Source organism: Dichomitus squalens, assembly GCF_000275845.1.
Source record: "Dichomitus squalens LYAD-421 SS1 unplaced genomic scaffold DICSQscaffold_4, whole genome shotgun sequence".
Lineage (NCBI taxonomy): Eukaryota > Fungi > Basidiomycota > Agaricomycetes > Polyporales > Polyporaceae > Dichomitus > Dichomitus squalens.
Window position 1 is genome coordinate 1692913 of NW_006766886.1, and position 25053 is coordinate 1717965.

General features: G+C 54.3%; 8 protein-coding genes across 8 annotated transcripts; 4 read left to right on the forward strand and 4 right to left on the reverse strand.

The window, feature by feature from the left end:
* The first annotated feature begins 462 nt into the window (after nt 1-462).
* DICSQDRAFT_80885 (uncharacterized protein) lies at nt 463-2475 on the forward strand. The gene is made up of 8 exons (XM_007362717.1): nt 463-615; nt 670-779; nt 852-973; nt 1029-1290; nt 1349-1370; nt 1429-1610; nt 1663-1997; nt 2060-2475. The coding sequence occupies exons 1-8, from the start codon at nt 549-551 to the stop codon at nt 2139-2141; spliced, it is 1182 nt and encodes a 393-aa protein (XP_007362779.1). The 5' UTR covers nt 463-548; the 3' UTR covers nt 2142-2475.
* A 758-nt stretch (nt 2476-3233) lies between these two features.
* DICSQDRAFT_167132 (NAD(P)-binding protein) lies at nt 3234-4322 on the forward strand (the record flags this gene model as incomplete). Its single annotated transcript, XM_007362718.1, has 4 exons — nt 3234-3253; nt 3317-3429; nt 3492-4115; nt 4177-4322. The coding sequence occupies 4 exons, from the start codon at nt 3234-3236 to the stop codon at nt 4320-4322; spliced, it is 903 nt and encodes a 300-aa protein (XP_007362780.1).
* A 165-nt stretch (nt 4323-4487) lies between these two features.
* Nucleotides 4488-6021, reverse strand: DICSQDRAFT_178521 (uncharacterized protein; the record flags this gene model as incomplete). The annotated part of the gene is made up of 5 exons (XM_007362719.1): nt 5828-6021; nt 5551-5763; nt 5199-5480; nt 5062-5146; nt 4488-5003 (listed from the first exon to the last, which is right to left on the reverse strand). The coding sequence occupies exons 1-5, from the start codon at nt 6013-6015 to the stop codon at nt 4488-4490; spliced, it is 1284 nt and encodes a 427-aa protein (XP_007362781.1). The 5' UTR covers nt 6016-6021.
* A 2315-nt stretch (nt 6022-8336) lies between these two features.
* On the forward strand, nt 8337-9452 carry DICSQDRAFT_153147 (uncharacterized protein). The gene is made up of 6 exons (XM_007362720.1): nt 8337-8467; nt 8520-8558; nt 8610-8855; nt 8916-9077; nt 9165-9357; nt 9411-9452. The coding sequence occupies exons 1-5, from the start codon at nt 8381-8383 to the stop codon at nt 9174-9176; spliced, it is 546 nt and encodes a 181-aa protein (XP_007362782.1). The 5' UTR covers nt 8337-8380; the 3' UTR covers nt 9177-9357; nt 9411-9452.
* A 1812-nt stretch (nt 9453-11264) lies between these two features.
* DICSQDRAFT_133687 (uncharacterized protein) lies at nt 11265-12153 on the reverse strand. Its single transcript, XM_007362721.1, has 3 exons — nt 11907-12153; nt 11582-11851; nt 11265-11528 (listed from the first exon to the last, which is right to left on the reverse strand). Exons 2-3 carry the CDS (start codon nt 11813-11815, stop codon nt 11490-11492), a joined length of 273 nt encoding a protein of 90 aa, XP_007362783.1. The 5' UTR covers nt 11816-11851; nt 11907-12153; the 3' UTR covers nt 11265-11489.
* Nucleotides 12154-12311: 158 nt separating this feature from the next.
* DICSQDRAFT_153148 (uncharacterized protein) lies at nt 12312-13493 on the forward strand. Its single transcript, XM_007362722.1, has 5 exons — nt 12312-12469; nt 12520-12780; nt 12832-12870; nt 12924-13169; nt 13229-13493. Exons 1-5 carry the CDS (start codon nt 12368-12370, stop codon nt 13448-13450), a joined length of 870 nt encoding a protein of 289 aa, XP_007362784.1. The 5' UTR covers nt 12312-12367; the 3' UTR covers nt 13451-13493.
* Nucleotides 13494-15101: 1608 nt separating this feature from the next.
* Nucleotides 15102-16890, reverse strand: DICSQDRAFT_178524 (uncharacterized protein). Its single transcript, XM_007362723.1, has 6 exons — nt 16522-16890; nt 16358-16452; nt 16054-16256; nt 15901-15986; nt 15717-15848; nt 15102-15663 (listed from the first exon to the last, which is right to left on the reverse strand). Exons 1-6 carry the CDS (start codon nt 16543-16545, stop codon nt 15277-15279), a joined length of 927 nt encoding a protein of 308 aa, XP_007362785.1. The 5' UTR covers nt 16546-16890; the 3' UTR covers nt 15102-15276.
* Nucleotides 16891-19095: 2205 nt separating this feature from the next.
* On the reverse strand, nt 19096-23770 carry DICSQDRAFT_52552 (WD40 repeat-like protein; the record flags this gene model as incomplete). Its single annotated transcript, XM_007362724.1, is given in 8 exon segments — nt 19096-19343; nt 19503-19666; nt 19703-21498; nt 21559-23132; nt 23144-23293; nt 23347-23529; nt 23598-23655; nt 23711-23770. Coding segments are annotated over 8 exon segments (4233 nt in total), but the record flags the coding sequence as incomplete, so codon positions are not given.
* Between the last annotated feature and the right edge of the window lie 1283 nt (nt 23771-25053).

Below are 25053 nucleotides of genomic sequence, written 5' to 3' on the forward strand. Positions count from 1 at the left end.
GATACCGCAGAAATCCCTTGGCCGTGGCGCCAGACGCCGGCAAACAAGCGCGTACCGTGTATCGTCCGCCTCGAGGCTCGCGTGCTATATTTGCTAGCGACGCGACAGGCGGTCAATACGCGTTAGTCTCGGAAGTCCTGAAAATAATGCGGCCGAGTGAGGAGGCTTTAACGAGTCTCACTTCCGCTCTGGAGGAGGTGCGGTGAGGAGGGACCGCTGCACGGTGTGGACCAATGGACAGCCATATGGTGCCTTCATTATCATTTGCGCGCCGAGAAAGTTTTAGGCAGTTGTTCACTTGGTTACGCGGCCGATTTGGCTCGTTTGGTGCCGTGTTGGGCCAATCGAATCGTGTATCTCGCGCCGGCAGCGCTCCCCGATCGCAGCGTATATGATGCCATGACCTTTTGTTCATCCCGGTCTTCTACTTGCCGTCGTTCTTCTCGTTCTTCTCGTTCCCCTCCCCTCCCTCCGCCCTCTCACCTTTCCCGCCCCACGCGGGCCCCGACGTTCCTTAGCCAACCGACACTCCTTTAGACGTGGCAGCCATGCTCTCCATCGTGCCAGTCTACCTCGCGCTCGCCGGACTCGCGTCTGTTGCGTCCGCCCACATCGGTGAGTACATGCCGCACTTTTCCACCTTATCTGTATGTTGAATATATCCCCAAGCCTTCTGGCACAAGTCTATGTACGGTTTCAATGTGACCGACAAGACGTTCCCTTATGACAACCGTCCGCAAGTCCCGTTGTACAACATGGACTTTGACCAATGGTGGCTGGTAAGTTCTCTTATTGCATATATTCCGCTTGCTGCCCAGTCATTCCCGATGATGAGCTCACTGAATCTTTAGCATGGTCACAAAGACTACCCTCCCAACGAGGGCGATTTCTTCGAGCTCCCTGCTGGTGGTAAAGTCAACTCCGAACTGTCCTGTGACAAGGGCGCTACCTCCAACTGGCCCTCCTCGCAAGGGTGAGTTATCTCGCGTGTGTTCATGTCTGCAGCTGTCTCATATGGTCACTACTAGTGGTGATGTTGGCTACGGCAGCAACTGGCCCTGCCCCGGCGCCCAGCCCTCTGCCTTCCACACGACTGGCGAAAGCGATGTGAAGGGTTGCGCGCTCGCCATCGCCTACCAGTCCGATGTGAACGCCCTGCAGCCCGACGACTTCACCATCTTTTCGGTCAACCACACCTGCGTCTGGTACCTCAACACCGAGTTCGAAGTCCCCAAGCTGCCAGCGTGCCCCGAGGGCGGATGCCACTGCGCCTGGTTCTGGATTCACTCTGTAAGTGCCCACGTTTGTAATTTGGCGATCACTTATCTGATGATGCGTTCCGTTTCAGATTGACAGTGGTTCCGAGCAGAGTACGGCAGCCGTTCACTTCGATATGGAAAGGGTGTTGCTAATCCGTGTTCATTGCAGTTTACATGAATGCCTTCAAATGCAAGGTCACCGGCGACGCTGGAAACCAGCCCCTCGGCAAGCCCGCCCTTCCGCGCCGCTGCGGCGCCGACCCTACCAACGGCCGCCCGAACGCTACTCCTGGTAACTGTACTGTCGGTGCCAAGTTGCCTATGTACTGGTACCAGAAGGAGGGCAACAACGTAAGCGCGTGGCATATACCGACTCTGACAGATACTCAAATGTCTTTGGCAGATGTTCGAGGGCACATACGAGGCGCCGTACTACAACGACCTCTACGGATTCTCTGATGGCGCTCAGAACGACGTCTTTAATGACGGCGTGATCGCCTCACTCGCGAGCTTCAGCGTGTCTTCGCACGCTGCCTCCGCGACCAGTGCAGTTGCGTCGCATGCTTCTAGCATTCTCTCTTCAGTGCCAACCTCTGTCCAGCACTCTTCGAGTGCTACCCCTACATCGCAGGCTGCTCCTTCGACGCATGCTGCGCCGTCGAGCAGCGCGGCCCCTCCGCCATCTGAGACGCCTTCTGCTACTTCTACCACAAGGTCCTCCAGCTCAACTGGCAAGTGGTCAGTAGCCTGGTTCTTATCTATTGTGGGCTATATGCTAACTCCGCGCTCTGCGTCTCCAGCAAGCCTCGGGACAGCAAGAAGAAGCGCAGCGAGAACGCGAAGCGTCACCACTCGCGGCATCTCTCCGGCCTCCACCACTAAGCCGACCGCCCTCCCCAAGAATAATCGCCGCTCGTATGTAGCACTACACGATACCCGCGCTTGCGCCTTCTGGAGGGTCCGGCAGGCTTGACGTGCTGTCGGCCCACGCAGCCTTGGCTGCAATTGTTCATCGTGCTCTTCGTTCTTTCTGTCTCCGTCCTTCTGTATACTTCTTGCGATCATCACCGCGCCGGGTTGCGCCTCGTGGGGCGGCGCGCCCGGTTCGCGTCGCCGGCGCCCTGCGCTGCTAGTCCGATCTGTCCTTGCGGCCGTAGCTGCGTACCTACTGCTCTGTTCTAGTCAGTCCTTGTAAACAACAATGTGAAGTCTCCCGTGCCTTACATCATTTTGCGCGTCGCTGTGGTTCGTCTGTGCGGATATACGTTGACGGCCTTGGGCGCTACCTCAACATCGAAAACTCGTACGTCACCTTGTTTTCACCAGATGGGGGCGCAGAAATGGTGGTTCTGGCGATCTCAGCAACTCCATCCAGGTCTCAGACGGTGATCAGACACGAGGATAACATGGTTGGGGTCCATGCTGACAATGAACCCACACCCTCGCCGAATCGCGGTTGGCGCGCGGCTGTTCTGAAATGCTAATGGCGTTCATTTTGGGAGATGCTAACCACTCCTCACCCACAGTTCTCCGAGTCCATCAGAAGGCTGGTCTGGGACCCGGCGTTACAAGGAGATTTCAGCTCGTAGAAGCCGAGCGTATGCTGGTGATGGTAACTTACTCAACGCAAGCTCCCCGTCTAACATTCAAATCGACCCGCATCTGCTCCGAAGAAGCGTGTTTCACTGGAACGCGTCTGAGACCTCCAGGGATGCTAGTGCCTTCAAGAAAACGGAATCCTCCACCCGGTCCACTCGTTTTGGACCAACTCTCGCATGAGGACGTCTTGGGCGAAACAGGGTCTGAGGCGGGAGGCCGGAGGACGAGTGGGGACTTGTCTGCCAGGGGTGTATAAAAGACGTTGTGAACGAGCCTTGCCCAGCATCCAAGACGCACCTCGATTAGCTCTGCACTCTCACAAAGACAAGAAACACCTCTTCTGCTTTCCCAGGAACCACACACTAGAATAGTACGATGAAAATTTTCATCCTTGGGTGAGTTCGAGGCTCGTGCGAGGAAGTGAGAGCATGTGACTCACGCTATCCTCTTTTCTGCAGCGCAACCGGATTCATTGGCCTTCCCATCGCTCAGGCTTTCGTTCGGGCTGGACATGTCGTGTATGGTCAAACGCGCTCGGAGGAGAAAGCCAAGCAACTCACGGCTGAAGAGAGTGCGTGCCTACTCCTACAATCACTCTCCAGCCAATCCCTGACACATGCCAACCTTATCTAGTCATCCCGATCGTATGCGACCCCTCCCACGTGAACACATACATGCACCTCATCCCGACCCTCGACGTGATTGTTGACGCAGTAGGTGGGAGCAACCTTAAAGTGGCGTCCGAATCCCTCCTCAACGTAGTTGCCACCGCGGCCTCGACGCTCCGCCACTTCACTGCACCCCGCCTCACCTACATTTACACCTCCGGCACCTGGGTGCACGGCGAGAACCGCAAGGACGTCGTGAGCGACACGACGGCCGTGAGCAACCCCATCGAGCTCACAGCCTGGCGCCCGGAGCAGGAGCAGCGCGTCATCAACAACTCACACGTGAACGGCATCGTCATCCGCCCGTCTCTTCTGTACGGACGGTCGGGCTCGCTCTTCGTCCCGCTCTTCCGGCGTGCGTACGAGGGGAAGGTGGCTTGGCACGGGGAGTCGGGCGGACGGCTCGCGTTGATCCACTGCGACGACCTGGCGGAGGTGTACATGCTCGCCGCGGAGAAGGCAGCGATTGCGGGGGGCAAGATCTTCGATTCCTCGAACGACATCAACGAGAGCGCGGACGCGTTCTTGCAGCGGCTTGTGGAGGTATCGGGCGCGCTCGGGCCGTATGAGTACCTCGAGCCTACGAATTGTGAGTGGGTTTCCTGCAAAGGGTGAAGCTCCAGGAATGGTGCTCATACTTTGTTCGGCAGTGTTCGAGAAGGCCTTGGGTACGACGACCATCATACGGCCCTATCTTGCCCGTGCTCTCCTTGGGTGGCACCCTCGCAAGGCTGGTTTGATCGACCATCTCGAGGTGTACTACAATTCCTGGAAGGCTAGCGAGGGCCTTCCGTAAGAGATTGGGACTCTTGCATCAATACTGCTTGGAGATTAGCTTGAAATTTCGTTCTCATATATCAGATCATATGGAGACAAGCGAGTCAAACTATCGTGAAACCGGCCCTTTTGGCCGTTTGAAGCACCATCCACCACGCGGTACTTGGTAGGGACGATCGACATTTCACAACAGACCCGCCAGCGACGACTTCATCTTATCGCACCATTCTTCGTTCCTCGCGGACTCCGGGAGGTCCACGAGACGGAGGGTGGCTTCCGTTAGCGCCTCTTGCGCCCTGGTCATGCTGCTATTCATCGCGGCGTGCACGTCTCCGTTATGCGTCCTGAGGAAGACGTCGTCCCCATGTTTGATCGCGTCCCAGTAGTGCTTCCAGATGGCACTTTGGTTGAAAGAAGCAACGACGTATTTCGCTTTTGGTAGTTTCGACGAAGAAACGTCTGGGAGGGTATAAGCCGGAGGGAGGGAGGAAGCTAGGGTTTCCGGGCGGAAGGTGCCATCCCACTGCATGAAGGGTATGATGACGTGATCGAGGAGCTTGAAGGCCTGCCAGTCCTTCGTGATAGTCTTTCCATCCCCGGTGCGGAATTGGAGGGACATGACTGCGTAGTCTCCTGGATAGAGGGCGACGATGGCCTCGGTAGGATCCTTCAAGATCGACGGGTATGGCGGGAGGTTGGCCTAGATGTAGATTATCACGTGAACGTCAAGGTCTGCGTCGCACGTATCTGGCACGTACGCTTTTCCCATTCATGTGGACGACGTGAACTCGTGGCGCTTGGGTCCATGGGTCTTTGACTACACCAATCGCAGCGAGCTTGTTGCTACCCGAAGACCGTTTAGCACATTGGACTACATCAATGATTAGGGACTAACCCATCGCGAATGAAGGTCGTGATGTTGTCCTGAGAGTCGACTTGGCCGCGGAGAGCCACACGAGTCGAAGAGGCATAAGTGACAAGCTGACTGCCTGCTCCAAAGACCAAAATAGGGACGCCGTCTTTACGACGGTTTTGGAGGCAGACCTGTAAGGTCGTCAGGTCCTGCTTCGACGCGCGATGGAGCTCCTTCGGCTGGTCGAGTATCATGTTCACTCGGGCCGTATAACTGGGGTCCCCATTTTTCAGCGGTACGAGGTTCTTTGAGAGTTTCTGAGCCCTGAGAAGGAAAGTCAGTCAATCGAACCAATCGAGCCACTTTGAGACTCTAATATCGCTATGCCACATACTCGCAGCCGACCTTGTTGCCGGTACTGATCCAGACCCCGAGACCGTCGTTATCCCCTTGAGCGAAGATGGGCGAGTGCGGATATTCCTCGGGACCGATGAGATGCGTTCTGAAGGCCCGAGTCCGCGGAGCATTTACGAATTCGGCACACACGCGTCGGTGGTTCGTTCGATAGTCGGCCCTCTGGCACTGCTCATCACAGTAACGAACGGCCCTGCCGGATACCAATATTGTGTCAGTGCGTCACTCAATACACATGAGCTATAAGAGAGGCTTACTTGCAAAGCTTGCAGCTCCGCAGGGTCACAGGGGCCATTCTCTTGCAGTACGTGCAAGTCTTGACGATGATGCGTTTGTCCTGGTTGATCAGCTGTTCCTCGTTTTCAGCTACTGCAAGGCTGGCTACCAAGTTCTTGTCGTATTTGTTCATGAAATTGCGATCAAGGATGACACTTCGTGGCGCCATGACGGGAGGATGCAAGTCGCAACGATGCCGCCGTGAGGCTCGAGGGCGCCTTAATATACATATGCGGCCGCGTGGCTGCCACATATTGAGCGCTAGAGCTCCGAGACACGGTGGCACCGTTGCGGTTGCTTGTTCATGTTTGCAGCCGACATCGCACTTATCGAGATATCGTCGAGTCGCGCTCGTATTGTCGCTACATATGCCGTCCGGCCACCATAGAGCTTGCCTCGGGAATGTCTGACCCTGCAGTTGAGAACTTTCTCAGGGTCCCGGACTTCTTGCAAAGCCACTCGGAGCTCAGGCGTAGGGGAGTAACGCTCGCAACAGCTATCGAACCGGTGAGTAAGTTCATTTCTGTAGGTCTGTCGTCGCTTATGTATCACCACGGACGCGAAGCCTGTCGTGTACAAGACCGCTCTGGACGAGATACCGCTTATGGTTGTAAAGGTGCTCAATCCCAATAACGAAGAGGCAGTCGTTTTTGAAAAATTCCAGACTGACTTGAGGTCTCCCAATCATGTCATACCTGGCGAAGCAATCCGTTCTGCACCACCGTTGCTCTTGATGCCTCGCATATCCTAATTGGAAGATATCGAATTGTATAAAGCGCCCCTGACTGTTCTTGTGGATCTCTTCCTTCAAATCCTCGAGGTATGTACGAAGGGTGCATGGTGTCAGTGCATCAGTTGATTCGGTGGTTCAGGGAGTCGACTATCTTCACAGCCAGCGCATTGCACATCTTGTACGCTTCTCAGATTGTTGAGACATGACCACGGTTGACATGGACTCGATACAGTTGTGCACAGGGAATATTACTGCAGCCTTTGACGAGCACGCAGTTCACGACAAGCGAATCGAGGCAGGGAAGATCTACTTGATCGATTTTCAGACGTCGCGTCAACTCAGGCTGCGACCTGGTGAACGGCCCGCAATTCTCCTCCCGGGGACGCAGGTTAGGCCGCCCGGAGGCATGAAGCGCTTTGATCATTATTCCTGGGACGTTTATTGTTTAGGCGACGTTTTCCAACGCAGACTGAAGGTGCGGACCGCCCCAGACTTTCAGATTTCGTCATTCAAGATCTTTGCACAAGCATAATTGTATTCCTTCGGGCGACCCGGGGAACCGTGGATCATTCGTCGGTATATCCAGTGGCTGACTGGCACTGAACGTGGCTGCGTAGCAGTCTGTCATTGCCGTCCGACCGCACGACAGGCACTCAACATGCTCATTGTCATTCGCTGGGTAGTGCGCACGTATGAGGCTCTGTGGAGGCTCTCATCCCTCATCATCTCTGTCATGAGGTGCGACGTTGCTCCTTTGCTGATTGGACGCCGCAGAGTACTGTATCGCATTTTGGTGGATTCCGTCTGTTGATCCTGCGTCGCGATGGCTAATGATAACTCATAGAGTGGAGATAGCTCACTCAGTGTTGAACGCACCCTGACGGCTAACGAAATGAAAGGCGGCTTGTTTTCCAGGTGCAATCACGGTGAGGAGCAGCGAATCGGCAAACGAGATGAGTTCGCGCTCATCCGACACGGAATAGTGGACTCATTTGAAGCGTGATATGTGCATCGGAATCCATCAGATTAGAGTCAGAAGCCTCGAGGTGCAGTGAATAAGGCAAGAACTTAAGTCTTGCGGCCTGCCAGTCGTCGGTCATAGTTTATGACAACTGCAAGCCAAAGACTCGGAGCGTCCGACAGGTCCAGATGATCTGCTGACTTCACGGGTACGTGTCTTGAACGACGCTTCTCGGCCCGCAGTGAGGTCGCCGTCAGATAGAACATCCTATAGACCCCGACTTCCTCCAGGATCACCCTGAGCTTGGAAAGCGGCCAAATGGCTGGGTTATTTGGACCATGACCTCGAGGCTGGAAGAGCATCCGTTAATGACGCGCTATACCCAATCGGTCTAGCTTGCTTGCACATGTTTGGTCTCAGTGGCGACTACAAAACGTCGACTATCAGTTCTCAGTAATTGTCCTGGGTCCGCCTGTTGAAGTTGCGCCACTTGACAGCTTCACTTTCCCATCAACATGGATGAGGATGAGCATCCTTTGCTCAAGGTTCCCGACTTTCTCAAGAATCACCCCGAGCTTCGAAGACGGGGAATCATCCTTACTCTGCCGCTGAAACCAGTGGGTTGAACGCACTCAACCGAGGCTCGCTGGCTAACGTATGTTCTAGTATGCTGTCTACCAGACAGATCCACTCATCGACACCGGAATCGCTGTGAAGATTCTGGATCCCGACACGCAAGAGGCCACTATATGTGAAAAGTTTCAAGCTGACCTCAAGTCCCCTAATCATATGATACCGGCTGAGGTCCTTCGGTCGTCGTCTGAGACACCGCTTCTACTGATGCCATGTTTGAGGGAGCTGGACAGCGTCCCATTTCATAATGCTTCGTTGGGCTTCCTGCTGTCCTTTTCTCATCAGATTGTTGAGGTGCGTGCTCTGTACAGCGATCTTGGTATGCTTGGCTGAAGGTGACGTGTAGGGAGTTGAACATCTCCATCGCAATCGTGTAGCGCACTTGGTTCGTAATCCGGAAGCGAAACCTCGCTGGTGCTCATCTTTAATCTCATAGGACTTGTGCACCGACAACCTCGTTCTGGCACATGATCAACATGCAGTGGCTGACAGACGAGTCGAAGGAAAGAAGGTCTACATCATTGACTTTCATACCTCCCAACAGCTCGAACTACCTCCAGGGACACAGCACGCTATACTTCTACCATATACCCAGATCGATCCGCCTCCTGGCATTAAGCACTTCGATCCTTACTCTTGGGACGTGTATTGTCTTGGGCATGTGTTCGAGGAGCGACTGCAGGTGTGTCCTTTACATGCGTACTTACACTTACGAGTCTGAGCGCTCTTTGTCTTGAATTAGGTATATAGTTACAGACGCGAGGAGCCGCGAGTTGTCCGCTGGTTCGTTCAGTGGCTGAAAGGGACTGAACGCGGATGTGGATCTGTCTGCCGCTGCCGCCCTACCGCACGACGCGCCCGTCAGATGTTAACTTTCCTTCGAGGGCTTGCCTACATTATCGAGGTGCTCTCTGATTTTCCCGCTGTGATACGGCGTTTGAAACCTCGCTTTGTTGCTGATTGAGTGATCACTCCCGGTTTTGTGTGTTAGGTTCTCTCATGACAACACTTGAAACGGCTATCGGAACGCTATCAGCTTGGGAGTCAGTGCTCGTGACGAAAGCGGGGGCTCGGTATTCTCATTTTGGCTTGCGAAGAGTTGTAGCGCAATATCACTCAAGACCATTGGCTACGATAGGTTAGGGACGTCACAAATCGCGCGCACCTGTAGCGTCCCAGGCTCGGTGAGCGGTGAAAGTTTAACCTTTCAGGTGCAATGGCAAACGACTAGTCACAGGTAACGACTACGAGCCACTTAACGGCTAATCAACCCATTACCTATCAGGACTATAGGAACACATACGGAATGCTATGACGTTGTACCTAGTTCAGGCAGAGCGGCGAAAAGGCTGTCCTGCGCAGCACTGATGCAGCCTCTTCTTGCTAAGGTACCCTACAGGCTGTATTCGGGTCATCAGCACTTGTCTGAGTTCTGGGGAAGATCCTGGTGGCCAAAGTTAGTGAGCTGTTTGAGCCGCAACGAGGCACTCGGCTGGACTCTTGCACATTTTGGCTTCGGACACGAAAGGCGCAATACCTGCCTGCCTAGTACCAGTAACGAATACTGGCAGGAGAAAAAGGGTCTCCGAGCCTCTTTCCCTTTAGATACTAGCATAACACGCCCTAATCAACTCGTAGTTGCGTGGAGAATCCGATTACGCTAGAAGTTGTGACGTTTCGATATTCCATGCGGACACCTGCTTTTTACGTCTGGTATCCCCCCAAATATCCCTCTAGAGTGTGTTTGAATCGACCGCTATGATTCGAAGTAGTTTCAGAACACAGCACAAGGAGAAAGGACTTCGCGGGGGGCGGAATTCGCTTTACTGATCCGGGCTTCATACGCCCTTCGCCCAGAAACCTCAGGCTCTGACCTGGATGAGTCGAGCTTGCCCCAAATAGCTCATGTTTGATGATTACGAACACGGTCACCTATCCGCCAAAGCCACTTGACAATTTTGACTTCCCGGGTTTCTCATCGTGAGTATTTTCTACCTCATATCGATGTACAGCACTGTGACGGATGCTTAGAGAGACGGGTTTGCGCATGTTCCAAGTTTTTGTTTGCTGAGTGGTACGCTAGCAAATAGTAGCCATCTGAATGTGAGAACTAGCTGGTGCCCGTTATACACTTCTCTGTTCGCCGCTTGTGGCAGCAGCACGACTGATGTACGACAAACCCTGTATATATTATGTGTGTGCAAATCACAGTAAGCTCGCTCCGCCAACCGAGACCCAGTGGCTTGAAATAGAGGCGGATGACATGCGCCATTCATTCAGTCCAAGTCATACTCATTGATACGAATGCATGACCCGTCATTAGGATCACCTGCGTCTCCTACGTTCAAGTACCGCTATAGGGTGTTGCCACTCTGCTCTCCTCATCACACACACCGCCGAGTTCGTCTACATCGAAAGAGGTGAGGGACTGAATATGACTGCCGTGAACACCGACATTAGAGCAACCACCAGGGAAGCAGGGACAAATCGCAGCACAATCGCGTCACTGCCTTGCATCCAACTGCTCGGGACACTGAGCTCGGAGTTCACGCCGGTGGACAGTCGACGATGGGTGGCACCCACCTGAGTGGCTTATGGACTTATTTATTGGCTTATAGCTTGGTGTATACCGTCGTAAGAGACCTCATCGACTGGGTGTAGAACAGGTCAGGGACTCCTGGGATGAGGCTTGAAAATCACTGGGGATGGCCAATCGACGGATCTTTGAACTACATTCACAATACCCCCCAATCACGGCAGTAGCACGCATTCATGTGTCCAAGAATCTGAACACCTATCCCGGTCTAGAGCTACAAGCATTCACGATGAGAAAGTTTACATCCACGTACCGACTGCCCTTCTCCGGTCTGGTGTTCAAACGGCTCTGATGTCTTCATCTACGCATTTCTTCTCGATACGAGACGACTGTCCACTTTCTACTTTGTCGTCAAATTCTTCACTCGTAATCGCTTCGGCCAGCTTTGCAGGAATTAGCCAAGGATAAGACCAAGTACAGTCGACGCAACGGCGAATTACACGAGCCGAAGATCGCGCAAATCACCTGCCCGCGGCAGATAATCATGTACCTTGGGAAGAGCGTGGCCGTGTCGTTCGCGGCTAACAGCGAGTTCGCAGATATGTTCGTGCCAAAGGCGGAGAGTACAAACGAAAAGGTAGCAAAGATGCCGCAATGCGGTTGTCCCGGTGATCGATGAGCTGCAGCAGGTCCCAGAGCACCGCGCCGCTGTAGAGCGACATGTCCGCGGAAGTGACGGCGATACAGGTAAACCCGACGAGCGTGAAGGCGAACGATGAGCTACTGGACGCACTGGGCTTGCTCATTCTTCGCGTAGCGCTGTGACATTGGAAGCGTCAGTTCGCCATCCGAGTCTGCGTCGAGGTACGCACGGTGAAGTCTGGGATGTTGACAGCGAGGGTCGAGTAGATGCCCGGCGCGCTGGTCAATGCGCTCAGCCACGCGTACGACATTGCACTGCCCGACAGCGCACTATGCTGCTCGAACAGGCCCTTGCTCGACGGGACCTTAACGAAGGACCAGATGAGCATGGCCAGCCACGCGGGCGGAACGACGAACGCCTTGATCATGAACAGCCAGCGGCTCTTCTGTGGGGAGACGAGCATCAACAAGAACTGGGATCAGCCAGTACAACATGAATCCTGCGGCGCCCGAGTCAGCTTCGACTTGCATTTCGCAAAGAAGGGACATACATACCAGCAGTCGTGATGTTCGCCCCAGGAGCCAACCCGTTATGCAGGTGCGCGAGGGACGGCCAGATGGCCTTCAGCATCTGGTACACGCACTCGGACCCAGTATACGTTTGAATGCCGAACCAGAACATGAAGAGCACGACGCGGGAGACGACAGAGAAGTAGCTGAACCTGAATCCGAACAAGGAACGGTTCAGCACCGGGAAGCTGACGTGCAGCCGCGCGCCGACCGTCCCGTTGAGCACGAGATGATGGTCACCTCAGCGAGCATCGGTTAGTATGTACCGCGTAATACCGAATCGGTGTTACTTGCTTGCGCGTGTTTGGTCTCGGTGGCGCTCACAAAACGGCGCCCTTCAACTTGTTGAGACTCGAGTAGTACTTGTCCCTGGCTCAGTTGCCTATGTGCCACTTCACAGTACTGACCCCCGTATTCGGACACGACAGTGACGCTCTCCCTTTGACATGGATGAAGATGATCACCCTCTGCTCAAGGTTCCCGACTTTCTCAAACATCACCCTGAGCTCAGAAAGCGGGGGATCAACCTCACCCTGCCGCTGAAACCCGTAGGTGGATCGCCTTTGAGACGAGGCTCTCTTTCTCACAATTGCTCCAGTATGCCGTATATCAAACAGATCCGCTTGTCGATACCGGCTTTGCCGTGAAGATTCTAGATCCCGACACTCAGGAAGCCGCTATCTGCGAGAAGCTTCAGGCAAACCTCAAGTCCCCTAATCATGCCATACCGGCTGAGGTCATTAGGTCATCGTCTCGGTCACCTATCCTCTTGATGCCATGCTTGAGGGAGCTTGACAGCGTCCCCTACCACGATGCATCATTGAGCTTTCTGCTGTCCGTCTTCCATCAGATTGCTGAGGTGCGTGTTGCGTACCGTGATCTCTGCATGTTAGCTGAGAGAGACGTGTAGGGACTCGAAGATCTCCACCGCCACCGCATAGCACACTTGGTACGTATATCAGAATTGGAAGTGGCTCTAGTACTCACCGTAGGACTTCATAGGACATGTGCCCTGACAATCTTGTTCTGGCACATGAGCGGCATGCTGCGGCGGACAGACGAGTTGAGGGAAAGAAGATCTACATTATTGACTTCCATACCTCCCGACAGCTCGAGTTACCTCCAGGAGCTCAGCCTGCTATTCTTCTTCCATATACCCAGATCGATCCGCCTCCGGGAATCAAACATTTTGATCCTTACTCTTGGGACGTGTACTGCCTTGGACACGTGTTTGAGAACAGACTGCAGGTGTGTTTTCTCCAACTGTAGCCAATTCAGTCATCTGAGTGCACATTACGTGCATGTAGGTGTACTGTTACAGGCGACCAGAGCCACGAGTTGTCCGCTGGCTCATCCAGTGGCTGATTGGCACCGAACGCGGATGCAAATCAGCTTGCCACTGTCGTCCTTCTGCCAAACGGGTCCGTCAGATGCTGACGGTCATCCGGGGACTTGTCTACACATTTGGGTTGCTCTCGAGTGTTCCTGCTATTGTGCGGCGTTTGATCCCCCGCCCTGCGACTGACTGAATCTGTCTCCTGTCAATGTATTGATTTGTACCCTAAATGAACCCCTTATCGATACCGATGTCGCAATCCGAGAGTTTGGTTCGATGCGCGATATGAAAACTTCACGATAGGTCGTGCTACGAAATCGCGCATGTCCTTCGTTCTGGGAAAGCTCCGACGATACAAGATGAACGAGAGCGAGCTCAATTGACACTTATATATACATACAAGATCTGTTACACATTAGGCCCACTGCTGATCATCCAGGCACAAGTATTTAGCGGGGCATAACCATTTCATTCGTTCAGTGTATGGGGAAGTGGCACGGTCAACCGCGAGCATCGGGAATTCATGGGTTCCTGTGTCGTCATATAAGCTAAACTCCTATTGAAAGCTATGGATGGGCAAGACTCACAACAACACAACTGTGGAGGAGCCAGCGTTAGGTCGCTTTGGCGGTGTAGGTACTCGTGTTGGGATTGTTCAGGAAATAGTCGATGCAGCGCACGAACGCTGCTTTGTTCACCGCTGCGTCGCTGGACGGATAAGAGATGAAGGGATATAGTTTCAAGTTCGTGCCTGAATTCGGGAAGGACACAGTGAATGATATGTTTGGCAATCTTGGGGGCTGGCCCGGCGGTGCCGGCCCCGTGTAACCAGTCTTGATCAAGTGGACGGAAAACCCGCTGTCGGCGACAACCGTCCAATCCGCTCGCCCCTTAGCAGCGTGAAAGAGGCTGCTGTGGGACGAATCGTTTGAGACCGCATCCTTCAAAGCACGCAAGGCGTCGTCGAGAGAAAACACTGCCTGAGCCATTAATCTGTAGTCTAGTGTGGGTCATTTGGTCATGGCTGTATCACCAGTTTAGACTCTCAGCAGACAACTCACCGATGTGTCAGAGAATGCGGAGGCCGATAAGTGCGAAACAGATGAGCCACCTGTGATAGCGATTGGTGTGGCTCAGACTGTATGGGCCTTATATATATTCTTGCAAACGCGATTGTATTCCACATATGGAAGTGGGTGGCGTAGTAAGACCGGCATCGATCTTATTCATGCCACCCAGCCCCCTCGGTGATTGCCATCTGTGAGCCGTTCTAGACAATCTCGACTCATTCAGTAAGCGGTTTCTGGGCGAAGGGCGTGCGAGGATCGATAGAGTAAGTGCCGCCCCAAACAAAGCCTGTCCTGGGTTTGTTCGAGTCACCCGTGACGTTTGTGGTACACCCACAAGGGGTTTAAATGGGGATCGTTCAAGACGAAAACGTCAGGACAGCATCAAGAAAGATCCCAGCGCCACAACTTCTAGCGTACATGGGTCCCGCACGACTGCGGACTGAATACAGCGTGTTAAGCTAGCACCTGGAGGGAAAGAGAGGTCAGAGCTCTACTTCTCTGGTGAAACGTTTGAGGTTGGCAGGTACGCAGGTCTGCAACCTCCCTGAAAAGCCCGTGTACACAAAGATGTCTCACTGCGGCTCGGAGACCTCAAACTCAGACACCCACGCCCTCTTGCAAGGTCGCAACATTCTTTCATTTGCCTTTAACCTGAGGTCTGCCTCGGGCCAGGCATATTCGGAGACACGGAGAACAGGATAGTAACGACGGCTTTCCAGTTCTGTCACGAGGGACGTGAGGATTGACGCCGATATGACCGCAAGGAACAGGGAACAAATCCATACGTGTATCTATAACGTCCATGGGGCCGGTACATCGAAGGCACGTCCACCATGCCTAGCGCACGAGCCAGTGCTGTACCTCATTCAAAACAACGATTCATCGCGAGGAGGAGGCATCCACTTACGTCCGCAACCATGATCCTGGCAAACGGACCCAAGAACACTGCCTAACCATTCATAAAACTCAAGAACCCCTTCGCGCTCGCAAGAATCTCCCACGGGCACAGCGCCCACCCGCCCAAGATCGCGCAAATCACCTGCCCGCGGCGGATGTTGATATACCGCGGAAAGAGTACTGTCATGTCGTTTGCGGCTGAGAGCGAGTTGGCGGAGATGTTGGTGCCGAGGGTTGTGAGTACAAAGGAAAAGGAGGCGAAGAACGCCGCGGCGCGGTTGTCCCAGTGGTCGATGAGCTGCAACGGGTCCCAGAGCACCGCACCGTCGTAGAATGTCACGCCGGCCGAAGTGACGGCGAGGCCGATGAACGAGACAAGAGTGGACGCGATGGGGATGAACAGCTGCACGCACTGCGCTTGCGCGTTCTTCGCATAGCGCTGTGATATCGAAACCATCAGTTCGCCATCTGAGTCTGTGTCGAGGTACGCACAGTGAAGTCTGGGACGTTGACATCGAGGATCGAGTAGATGCACAGCACACTGTTCAATACACTCAGCCACGCGTACGACATTGCACTGCCCGACAGCGCACAATGCTCGAACAGGCCCTTACTCGACGGGACCTTGACAAAGGACCAAATGAGCATGGCTAGCCACACGTGCGGGACGACTAACGTCCGGATCATGCGGAACCATCGGATCTTTTGTAGGGAGACGAGCGATAATGGCAGCTGGATTAGCAGTCGTGATGTTCGTCCAGGCTGCTAGTCGGTTGTGCAGATGCGCTCGGGGTGGTTAACCAAATGGCCTTGAGCATTTGGTACACACCGTCGGACCCAGTATACGCCTGGATTCCAGACCAGAACATGGAGAGCACGATGCGGGAGACGACGCTGAGATAGCTGAACCGAAACCCAAACGAGGAGCGGTTCAGCACCGGGAAAGCGGTATGCAGCCCTGTTCCGACTGTCTCGTTGAGCATCATGACGATCGAGATGATGATGTGCCCGACGGCGGGGAGAGCTTGGTGCCTGAAAGTATAGCGGACGTCAGTCGATGCTCGGGTTGTGTGTGCATGCAAGAGGGTTTGGAAGTGCACAGGTGGCAGAGACAATCTGGGTGGGACACGCACCATGAAAGCCCAATGGAAAGCATACTCGACGCGAGCTCCCACACCGCGACATTGGTTGCATCTGACACCCAGTACGCGATGTAATCGATAGTCGTCTATCCATAATAAACTATCAGTACATCCTCTTCCCGCACAAGCCCAACAGCAGCACAAACGACACTTACGCCCTTGGGCGGGACGGGGTCCATGTCCTTGTTCGATCACCTGCGGTTCGGCGCAAATGTCGACGGCTACGGCTCAAACACCCACGCCTCGCGGCGCGTGTACGCAGCGACCTTCTCTAGCGCAGAGAGAGCCAGCCTACAGAGCTCCAGAGCTTTAGAACCCAAGTTCCGCACTTCATACGCGAGGCTAGCGTTGGTCGTGCGGGAGTAGGTCAGAGAGCGAAGGTCCTAAAGAAGCATCCTGTGATCGTGACGCGTACAACGAGTTTTGCAAGAGCCCAAGAGTAGAGTAGCGACATGATCGTGCACTGTGATCACGGTGGGCGGGGAGAGACTGAAGTGCGTAAGTACACTTGGATTCGGCGACCGGCTAGCCGTCGTTGCGCAGACATCTGTGAGTCTCAAAGCGCCCGATGGTACTGCGATCTGGTTGCACGTGTTTGGTCTATGTAGCTCAGGAAGAAGATATAGACGCCCTATTGAAGACCCTTCTTCACCAACAATCCAACCGGTGACCCTACCGAGTCATATACAATACAAGCCTTATTGTGATCTGAGAGCATTTACTCTACAGCCACTTGCACTGGCGACAACGACAACGACAACGACGAAATTCCACAACTGCTCTCGCTTCTCTGCTCTCCACCATTGCTCGCATCCGTATGCGCTTCGCTCGCCTACGGCAGTCCTGCCCTAGCATTCCCACCTGATAGCAAGAACGATAGCGCATGCTTTGGGTACCTATGTTTTTGTAGCTAGGACTGCATCTCTAACTTCCCATCCCCCACCCGCTTTCCCGCTCGAGCGCACGCCCCACGAGCCGGCCATGACCGGCATGACCACTCATGCCCTTCACGTTGCCAGAGCGTCATGAATACGTTCTGGAACTATGTCAACTGGCTCCTGCAGCCGACGCGTACTTTCTCCCGATCCCGCGGACCGCCTCTCGAAGTCTTCGCACAGTAGGCCGGGCGTTGTCGAAGGGCCAAGAGCGAGAGTAGCTCCAGATCCTAGCCCTAGAGGGCGGGACGAGGAGCTTGCTTGACCAGCTGCAATCGACACTGGAAGAGCTCTCCAAGCTGTTGACCGCAGTCTTCCTCTCCGCGTTCTTCCATACGTGGCGCACGCCAAACGATGCCGTCCTATCCAACATCATCCTTCGACGCCCTTGGGTAGTCCGTCTTACGAACTCAGGCTCAAGCTGGCTCTCCCTCCCATTTCCCCTTCGCCCTTCGCAGCTGCTGCAGATGGAGCCGCCCAAGACTCGATGTTGGTGATGTTCGCACTATAGGTATGGGTGGTGTAGGGCGTGACGCGGGGCATGTTGAACACGCCAGACTCGCCGGTCGAAGACCTCTCGCTGGTGCAGCCCGCACCCTTTCCCCAACTTTGTGGACCGTGACCATAGTTCTCCCTTTCCTCCGCGTCATCACTCGACCTCGGATTGTTGTCATGCAGTTGCTTATCCCTCAGCGCTCAGCCCGCATCCTGTCCCCCGCAACGCTGCCACCCACACCGCACCGCTACATGGGTACCATGCACGATAAAGACGCCTAGTTTGTCTCCTCTACTTCTTCCCTCGACAATCGTGAGCTGACTCACGCTTGCCAGCCTCCAGGAAAGGGAGCCGCGGCGGGGTCTGAGCGGACGACAGCGAAACATCTTTACCGCCACTCCAGACGCACCGGGCTAGAATAAGTACCTTGCCGCGCATTCGAAACCTCGTAGAAGTACGTCAACCATCGTTCGCTTCCCATTGTCCTTACGCACTTCTGCTGACCTTTGGGACACGGTCGTACATAGGTCGGTCGGTACTCGAGCAATCCGCAGGAGCTGCGGAAGCAGACCATCGCCTACATTAAGAGCCGGCACCGACCAACCGGATGCTGCGATGCACAAGGAGCTAATGCTGAACAGGCCGAGGGGGTTGCCGTGGAAGGTGAAACACCATAACGATGCGCGTTCGCAGCGACACTCTATAGTACGCACAATGACACAGACGGGCCGTTGCAGAAGGCGTACGGGACTATTTTTGAGACCGTCGAGCACCAGGAGGACAAGGTTACTGCAATAGGCATATAGTCTTAATGGTCTGTCGCGCTTGCCGCGGGGCTATTGCCGTCGTGACTGGCTGCCGGTGAACCGTGTATCCGGTTGGACTACGATTATAGTCTCGCTACATCGTTCATGTTCCCAGAGAAGATTTGACATACTCGCTTACCCGCTAGAACTCGTTGCAGATCATATCTTGCTTATTTGCAGCGTAGGGGGACGAAAGGGTACGGTACCAGATGATTTACATATGGTGAATGTGCCATTGCTCTGAAGGCGCGCCGAAGACCGCCACGCTCTTCCACTTGACTGCAACAACACGAAGTAGTGATATCATCCAGGGTTCTCCGTATATTCGATTAAACAATCAGTCACATTGTACCACGGGTTCCATAACTATGCATCGCTCGAGGGACTACTATCACCTGCCGAAGATGCGAGGCACTAATACCAGGTCGAGACTCGGGAGGAAAGTGGAGGAGCAAGGATACATGCCCTGAGGAGAAGCTGAGATAGCTAGAGTCATGCGGTAGTCTGAGGCTGATAACATTTCGCCCACTCCGTCCCGTGGTAAGTATTTGCGAAGTCGATGGTGAGTGCCTCACGCCCAATGAAGAAGAGCATCCCTCGCCATAACAGAGAATCCCGATACTCATCTGGCACCCATATGACCAAATTATTATCTACGTCTGTGATCCACCCATCCTGCGTTTTGAATGTTCGAGTAGTGGAGATCTCGGACCGATCTTCGGTTGAGCGTGTCGTCATAACTTTGAAGTTGATGAAAGAGGCATGTGGTCCTGTGGGATCTTAACACAGTATCTTATGTTCAGTTTCGGGTGAAGAAGAAATGATTCTACACTTGCCTGTAATGGTATTCGCATCCCAAACAACGATGGTCCTGTATGAAGCTGTTACGATGCGGCGACCATCTCGAGAAAGTGAGAGGGAGTCGATAGCTCTGAATGGATTGCACAGGTTCTCCCCAACAGGCTTTCGTGTCTGTACGTCCCACATCCGGATCTTTCCGTCCTCGCCCCAAGACACGAACCGTCGGCGGTCCGTAGGATACATTGAATGGTACACCTTGCCTCTGTGACCGCGCAAAGGCTCGCCTGATGGCGCCCACTTCTCCAGATCCCAGAATCTGATAGTACCGTCCCAAGCAGATGATATCACATACCGGCCGTCCATAGACCACGATAGAGACAAGACGAAGTCCTCGTGGCCCCTGAATGGCTCGCCAACAGCACGCCCCGTCTCCGCATCCCACACGCGCACTGTCATATCGTCCGAGCCCGATGCGATGCGCTTGCCATCTGGTGACCACACGACGGATCTGACCCATTTTTCGTGCCCGTCCGAAGACTCGACGAGACATTCGTGTGTCTCGGCATCCCAGATGCGAATAGTGCGACGGACCACGTTGTCCAAACATGAGACAATCCGGCGGCCATCTGGGGAGTAATCAAAGTCCTGTTCCCAGCACCTATGGCCATGTAAAGGTTCTCCAAGGGGTTGGAGCGTGGCTGAGTCCCATACACGGATGGTATCATCCCGCGAGGCGGAAACAAAGCGACTGCCATCGGGTGAGAACCTGATGCGAGTTATGGCCTCGGAATGACCCTTCAGACGCCCACCGATGTATTTGCCAGTGTCCGCGTCCCACGCATTCATCGTTCCATCTGAAGAGCCCGATATAATCCGGCGTCGGTCGGACGAGTACGCAACCGAGGTCAAGGAGCTCGTGAGGGAGGAATGTGATGAATCGGGAAAGACATCCTCAGGGCGATCCGTGCTCCCGCTCTCCGCTGCAGACCATATCCGTATCGTCGTATCATCTGAGCCGGACACCACATGGCGACCGTCTGGCGAAAAGCTCAAAGTGGTGACGATATCGGTGTGCCCAACAACGAATGGCCCCCCAACATTCTCATACGTCTCCGAATCCCATAGGAGGACACTACCATCCTCACATCCAGAGACAATGCGCCTGCCGTCGGGGGAGAGCGAGAGAGCCGATATGTGATCCAGGAGGTGGTGAGTGATCATTTTCAGCATCTGTCTGGTTTTGAAATCCCAAATCTGGATTTTAGAGTCGTATGATCCGAAGACAATCCGTAGACCGTCCGGCATGAAAAAGACAGATGTGATCACATGGTTATGGCCTCCGATGCGGTCATCCACCATTCGTCGTTTTCCCACCATGCATTGTGTTGTGGTGTCCCACAACCCCACTGTGACACCGTAGTAACTAAATGCGATGTATCGACCAGTTGGAGAGAAGGCGACACAGCGAACGAACGTTGCATGGCCGTGAGGGGCGAGCTTGTGAACCATCCCGAACGTTTCTGTGGACCAGATGCAAACACGACCGTTGCAATCTCCAGATACAATGCAATGTCCATCCGGGGAGTATGCGATACACTCTACTGAGCCCTCATGGCTCCGTAGAGGTGCACAAACAGCCTCCCCTGTCGTAGAATCCCAGATTCGCACCGTCGAATCATGGAGCGCTGTAGCGATGTGACGGCCATCTGGTGACAGAGCAAGCCTACGAACCGAGGAGCCACAAGACTGCTCAAGGATTGCTTCGCCCGTCTCCGCATCCCATATTCGCACCATCGTGTCATGCGATCCTGACACAATGCGCCGACCGTCAGGGGAGTATGCCACGGAAGAAACAGAGTCTGTGTGCCTTGAGAGGACGGTATGAGCATGCGGCCAACGATCATGAACGCTATTGACGACCGGAAGAAAGGGGAAACATGGGAGATAATTGGTCCGGACCCTGGACGACGCCGGGGAGAAAGGCAGGGCTGAGATGTATACATGAGGAGCGGCGTAGGCGATGACACCGGCGAACCGGCGGCTGAAGGAAATCGCGTCGATCAACAGTTCCTTTGATGATGCGCTTCCGGAGCCCTATAAGAGCCGTGAGTGTGATCAACATACATATAGACTGAGTATAACGATCCGGCTTACATTGTATCCCTTCAGCACTGCTTCCAACGAAGGAGCAGCACGATTGACACACTTGAGGAGGCTGAGTAACTCGAACCAGAACAGCAGCTTCTCTTGCAAAAACCTGCCTAGTTCTTGTTGCAGGTCGGGGGGATGAGTGGTAGCGAGATGATCCTTCCAGTTGCCTGCCGCGTACGAGAGACTTTGAGGGACATGCATAGAAAGGCGAGCTTCTAAGTCAGGAATGTCACGGTTCGAGACGTAGGACGTTTCCAAGCGGCAGATGTTGAACAACAGTCGATTGTTCATGACGCGGAAGCAACCAAGCACCATGGTGGAATGCCCTGGTGCTAAGTCGACGAACCACTCCCCGCTTCTAGTCGCATCAGTCAGGAAGTCGCGGAACGATGTATGAAGCGGACGGATAGGAGACGTCCGGGAGGATACCCCGGAGAGAAGCGGGCCCATATACTGCACCACAAGAGTAATCTCGTCTCTCTTCCCGCCCGTCGCAAGACGACGCATTTCATCCAGCGAATCAATTGACAGTGGAGAGGAAGCGCAAAGGATCTGTGCCATCACAGAACGGAAACGCTCCGCCAGCACCGGCTCGTCCAGGTCGAAATGTTGCTCCAGGATGCTTCGGTACAGGTCGTCGAGGGAGAAGGGACCCCCTCCCAATACACCGCCCAGACGCAGGTTGAGTCGCTCCCGCAAAGTCAGACCTGCGGGGTTTTGTAGCAGAACCCTGCAGGCCGTTGCAGCCCACTGGAACAAGCCCTCCGCCTTCGTAACCAGCAGGCGGTAGTCCCCGTCGTGGAGCGCTTCATCGGCAAGTGACCTATCAGGAGCGAGCTGGTGACGGACATAGAGCGCAATGTCCGACGTTGCCTCTTCCTTGTTGTCGTCGAGGCTGATATGGCTGACGTGCTGGTGGTCACCATCATGCAGATGCGCACGGAACGCGACATCGTGCTCGAGACGGGATGTGATAAGGATACGGAAGTTGGAAGGAAGCTTCCTGGAACCCTCCGCGAGAAGCTTCAGCAGCAGACGGCGCTCGGGCGCATCAGCAGAGCTACTCTCATCGAACGCGTCGACGACGACAACCACCGGCCCAACGAAGTCCACCCTCTTGAGTGGCTCAAGAATAAGCCCCTCCCACTGTTTCGCAATGTCGACTGACCCTACGAGGTCACCCTGATCATGGAGGACATTCGCGAGCGCATGACGGAAGGCGGGGTCCCAGTTCGCCAGATCGTGCGCAATCGTGCTGAATACATATTTTGGCGGGCGCTCCGCCTGGAATGTACGATTGAAGGTGAAGCAGGCGCCTAGGCGACGACGATCCCGCGAGTGCACGCCAATGGAATGGGCGATGGAAGACTTGCCGGTCCCAGCGCCGCCGAGGAGGAAGAGCACGCGGGGGGCATCGGCCTTTGAGTTGTTGATCCAATCCCGGAGCGCGCCCAACGTCTTCACGCGCGTGCCCTCGAGACAAGCTCTGCCTGAATCCAGTCCTGCGCCCCGGACATGGGTCAGATTGTCGATTTTGCCTGAAACCGTCGGTGAGAAAGAGGATAGATATAAGGCGACTAGAGCTTACTAGAATCTGCAAGGTTCGCCACCCGGATCTCAGTCTCGAGCACTCCTGCTTCGGTGAAAGACCGGCGTAGGTCTACGAAAGCCTCGGTGAAGTCCCGCACTTTCTCGTCTATGCGTGAGCCCGATAACACATTGCTTCCTGTTCGCATCCCTACAGTACAGCCTCAGTACGCATCGTAGCAAGAACTCGACGAGAGACCTCACAGAAGTTCGTAAACCGAGCCTCATCCTGGATGAACTTGGCGCATTCCTCTGTTTTCGAGGACATATCTCTCAGCAGTCTCCGGCGATATTCGTCCAGGTCGGACAGGCGGCCGGTCTTGTTCACGAGTCCATAGAGCTCGTTCATCGCCTCGAGAAGATCGGCCATGGCGTTGTCACGTTTGTCTTGGTCGATTACAGGCTGACAGGAACGGCTTAGATAGGGAGCATGGACTGGAGTCATATGCAGAGACAGCCTACCTTCACGACCGAAAGGAGGACCTTGGATGCTATCTTGGCGTAAGGATGGAGCTGTACATCATCTTGAGCATGGCCGAGACTCGATAGACGATGGTAACTGACGCACGTCTCCTATGTCTTCGATGAGCGATGCAAAGATTTTCACTCTCTCCAAGACGGGTTTCCACAGCTCGTACGCGCCTTCGACAGCTTCTCCCGTAGGCTCGATGGCTGTCGCACCTTCGGCTACGATTGTAGTGGCTGGGCTGAGGGAGGCTAATGCTGTGACGCCTGTGTCGACGGCTGTCGCTATCTTGGCCACATGCTCAGCTCGAGATGTTTCAGGCTCTGTGTCCTGCGTATCCTAAAATGAGACGTCTAGTCACTTTCACAGACAAGCGAAGCGATCAGAGAGGGAATTGCACCTTGCTCGAATCCTCAGGAGCACTCTTCTCCCGGTCAACGACACCGGGAGATCCTGTATCGGTGGATACTACTTTGGCACCATTGAGAGAACGCTTGAAGTATTGCTTGAGTCGCTTCCCCAACTTCCACTTGAATTTGCGCATGATAGTCTTCGGAGGTCGTCTGCGGGCGTAGAGTGCGTAGATGTACTGTTCAGAGTCAACCTGGCAGAAGACAGAAAGATGGCGGGCGTTTTCTCAGGCTGGACAGATCCACGAGGCTTGGATAAGGCTCGGTTAGCAAGGATACATTGGGTCCGATTGGGAATACGACCGTCTCCCATGCATATTTCACAGCGAGACAAAAGCGTGGCATCATGATAACATACAGTGATAATCGTAACGCCCGCTTGAAAGTCGGAACGTCGAACGCGAGCGACAAGGAAGTGATGCCACGAGGGTGTCCCACAGTACAGTGGGCGAAACATTCCTATTCCAAGCATTCGTAAACAGGAACTGCACGGGCGTGACATCCCATTCCAGGCATCAAGACCAATGCCGATAATGGTATTCCGGAGGGCGACCTCGTGCTGGACATGACGTTCTGACAATTAGACGGAAAGAAGCTAAACATTAAGCACAATGCTTGTGAGCTGCGAGAACATCTGACCTCCGAATTTGCATATCGTTAACACGTCTCTATCATGGGCCATCCTCGTTGGTCGGAAGGGGGACACGGAGAAGAAGCAGAAGGCCAGTCCGGGAGTGTGGATATCTGAGTCGCGGTCGGGAACAAGATATGTCATATATTAGCCGCCGATGTGAGGACGAGTCCACGTCGTCTGCGTACACAACGCCCACCATCCTTACTGCCTTGACCTTCCCGCACATCACTTCACGAGCGATTGTGCACCCCACACACCGAGAAGCACCAAATGTCGTGTCCAGACGCGATAGTATCTGCTTTGCAGCCAACCGCACTGCGCAACAACGACTAGAGCTCTCCCAATCTCGACGCCTCTCCCCATCCTCGACTGTCCTCTGCGTGGCATCGCTCACATCCACA

Bases quoted from the DNA above. Each gene is read 5' to 3' on its own strand.
- DICSQDRAFT_153147 (XM_007362720.1), top strand. From the start codon at position 8,381: ATGCCATGTTTGAGGGAGCTGGACAGCGTCCCATTTCATAATGCTTCG. The intron at 8,468-8,519 runs GTGCGTGCTCTG...GGTGACGTGTAG, and splicing joins TTTCTCATCAGATTGTTGAG to GGAGTTGAACATCTCCATCG. The intron at 8,559-8,609 runs GTTCGTAATCCG...TTAATCTCATAG, and splicing joins GCAATCGTGTAGCGCACTTG to GACTTGTGCACCGACAACCT.
- DICSQDRAFT_153148 (XM_007362722.1), top strand. From the start codon at position 12,368: ATGGATGAAGATGATCACCCTCTGCTCAAGGTTCCCGACTTTCTCAAA. The intron at 12,871-12,923 runs GTACGTATATCA...AGGACTTCATAG, and splicing joins GCCACCGCATAGCACACTTG to GACATGTGCCCTGACAATCT. The intron at 13,170-13,228 runs GTGTGTTTTCTC...ACGTGCATGTAG, and splicing joins TGTTTGAGAACAGACTGCAG to GTGTACTGTTACAGGCGACC.
- DICSQDRAFT_178524 (XM_007362723.1), bottom strand. From the start codon at position 16,545: ATGGACCCCGTCCCGCCCAAGGGC. The intron at 16,453-16,521 runs GTAAGTGTCGTT...TATTATGGATAG, and splicing joins ACCCCGTCCCGCCCAAGGGC to ACGACTATCGATTACATCGC. The intron at 15,849-15,900 runs GTTAGTCGTCCC...TCCTTTGTCAAG, and splicing joins TGGTTCCGCATGATCCGGAC to GTCCCGTCGAGTAAGGGCCT.
- DICSQDRAFT_80885 (XM_007362717.1), top strand. From the start codon at position 549: ATGCTCTCCATCGTGCCAGTCTACCTCGCGCTCGCCGGACTCGCGTCT. The intron at 780-851 runs GTAAGTTCTCTT...CTGAATCTTTAG, and splicing joins ACTTTGACCAATGGTGGCTG to CATGGTCACAAAGACTACCC. The intron at 1,998-2,059 runs GTCAGTAGCCTG...CTGCGTCTCCAG, and splicing joins TCCAGCTCAACTGGCAAGTG to CAAGCCTCGGGACAGCAAGA.
- DICSQDRAFT_133687 (XM_007362721.1), bottom strand. From the start codon at position 11,815: ATGCTCGTCTCCCCACAGAAGAGCCGCTGGCTGTTCATGATCAAGGCG. The intron at 11,529-11,581 runs GTGCGTACCTCG...CCAATGTCACAG, and splicing joins TCAACATCCCAGACTTCACC to CGCTACGCGAAGAATGAGCA.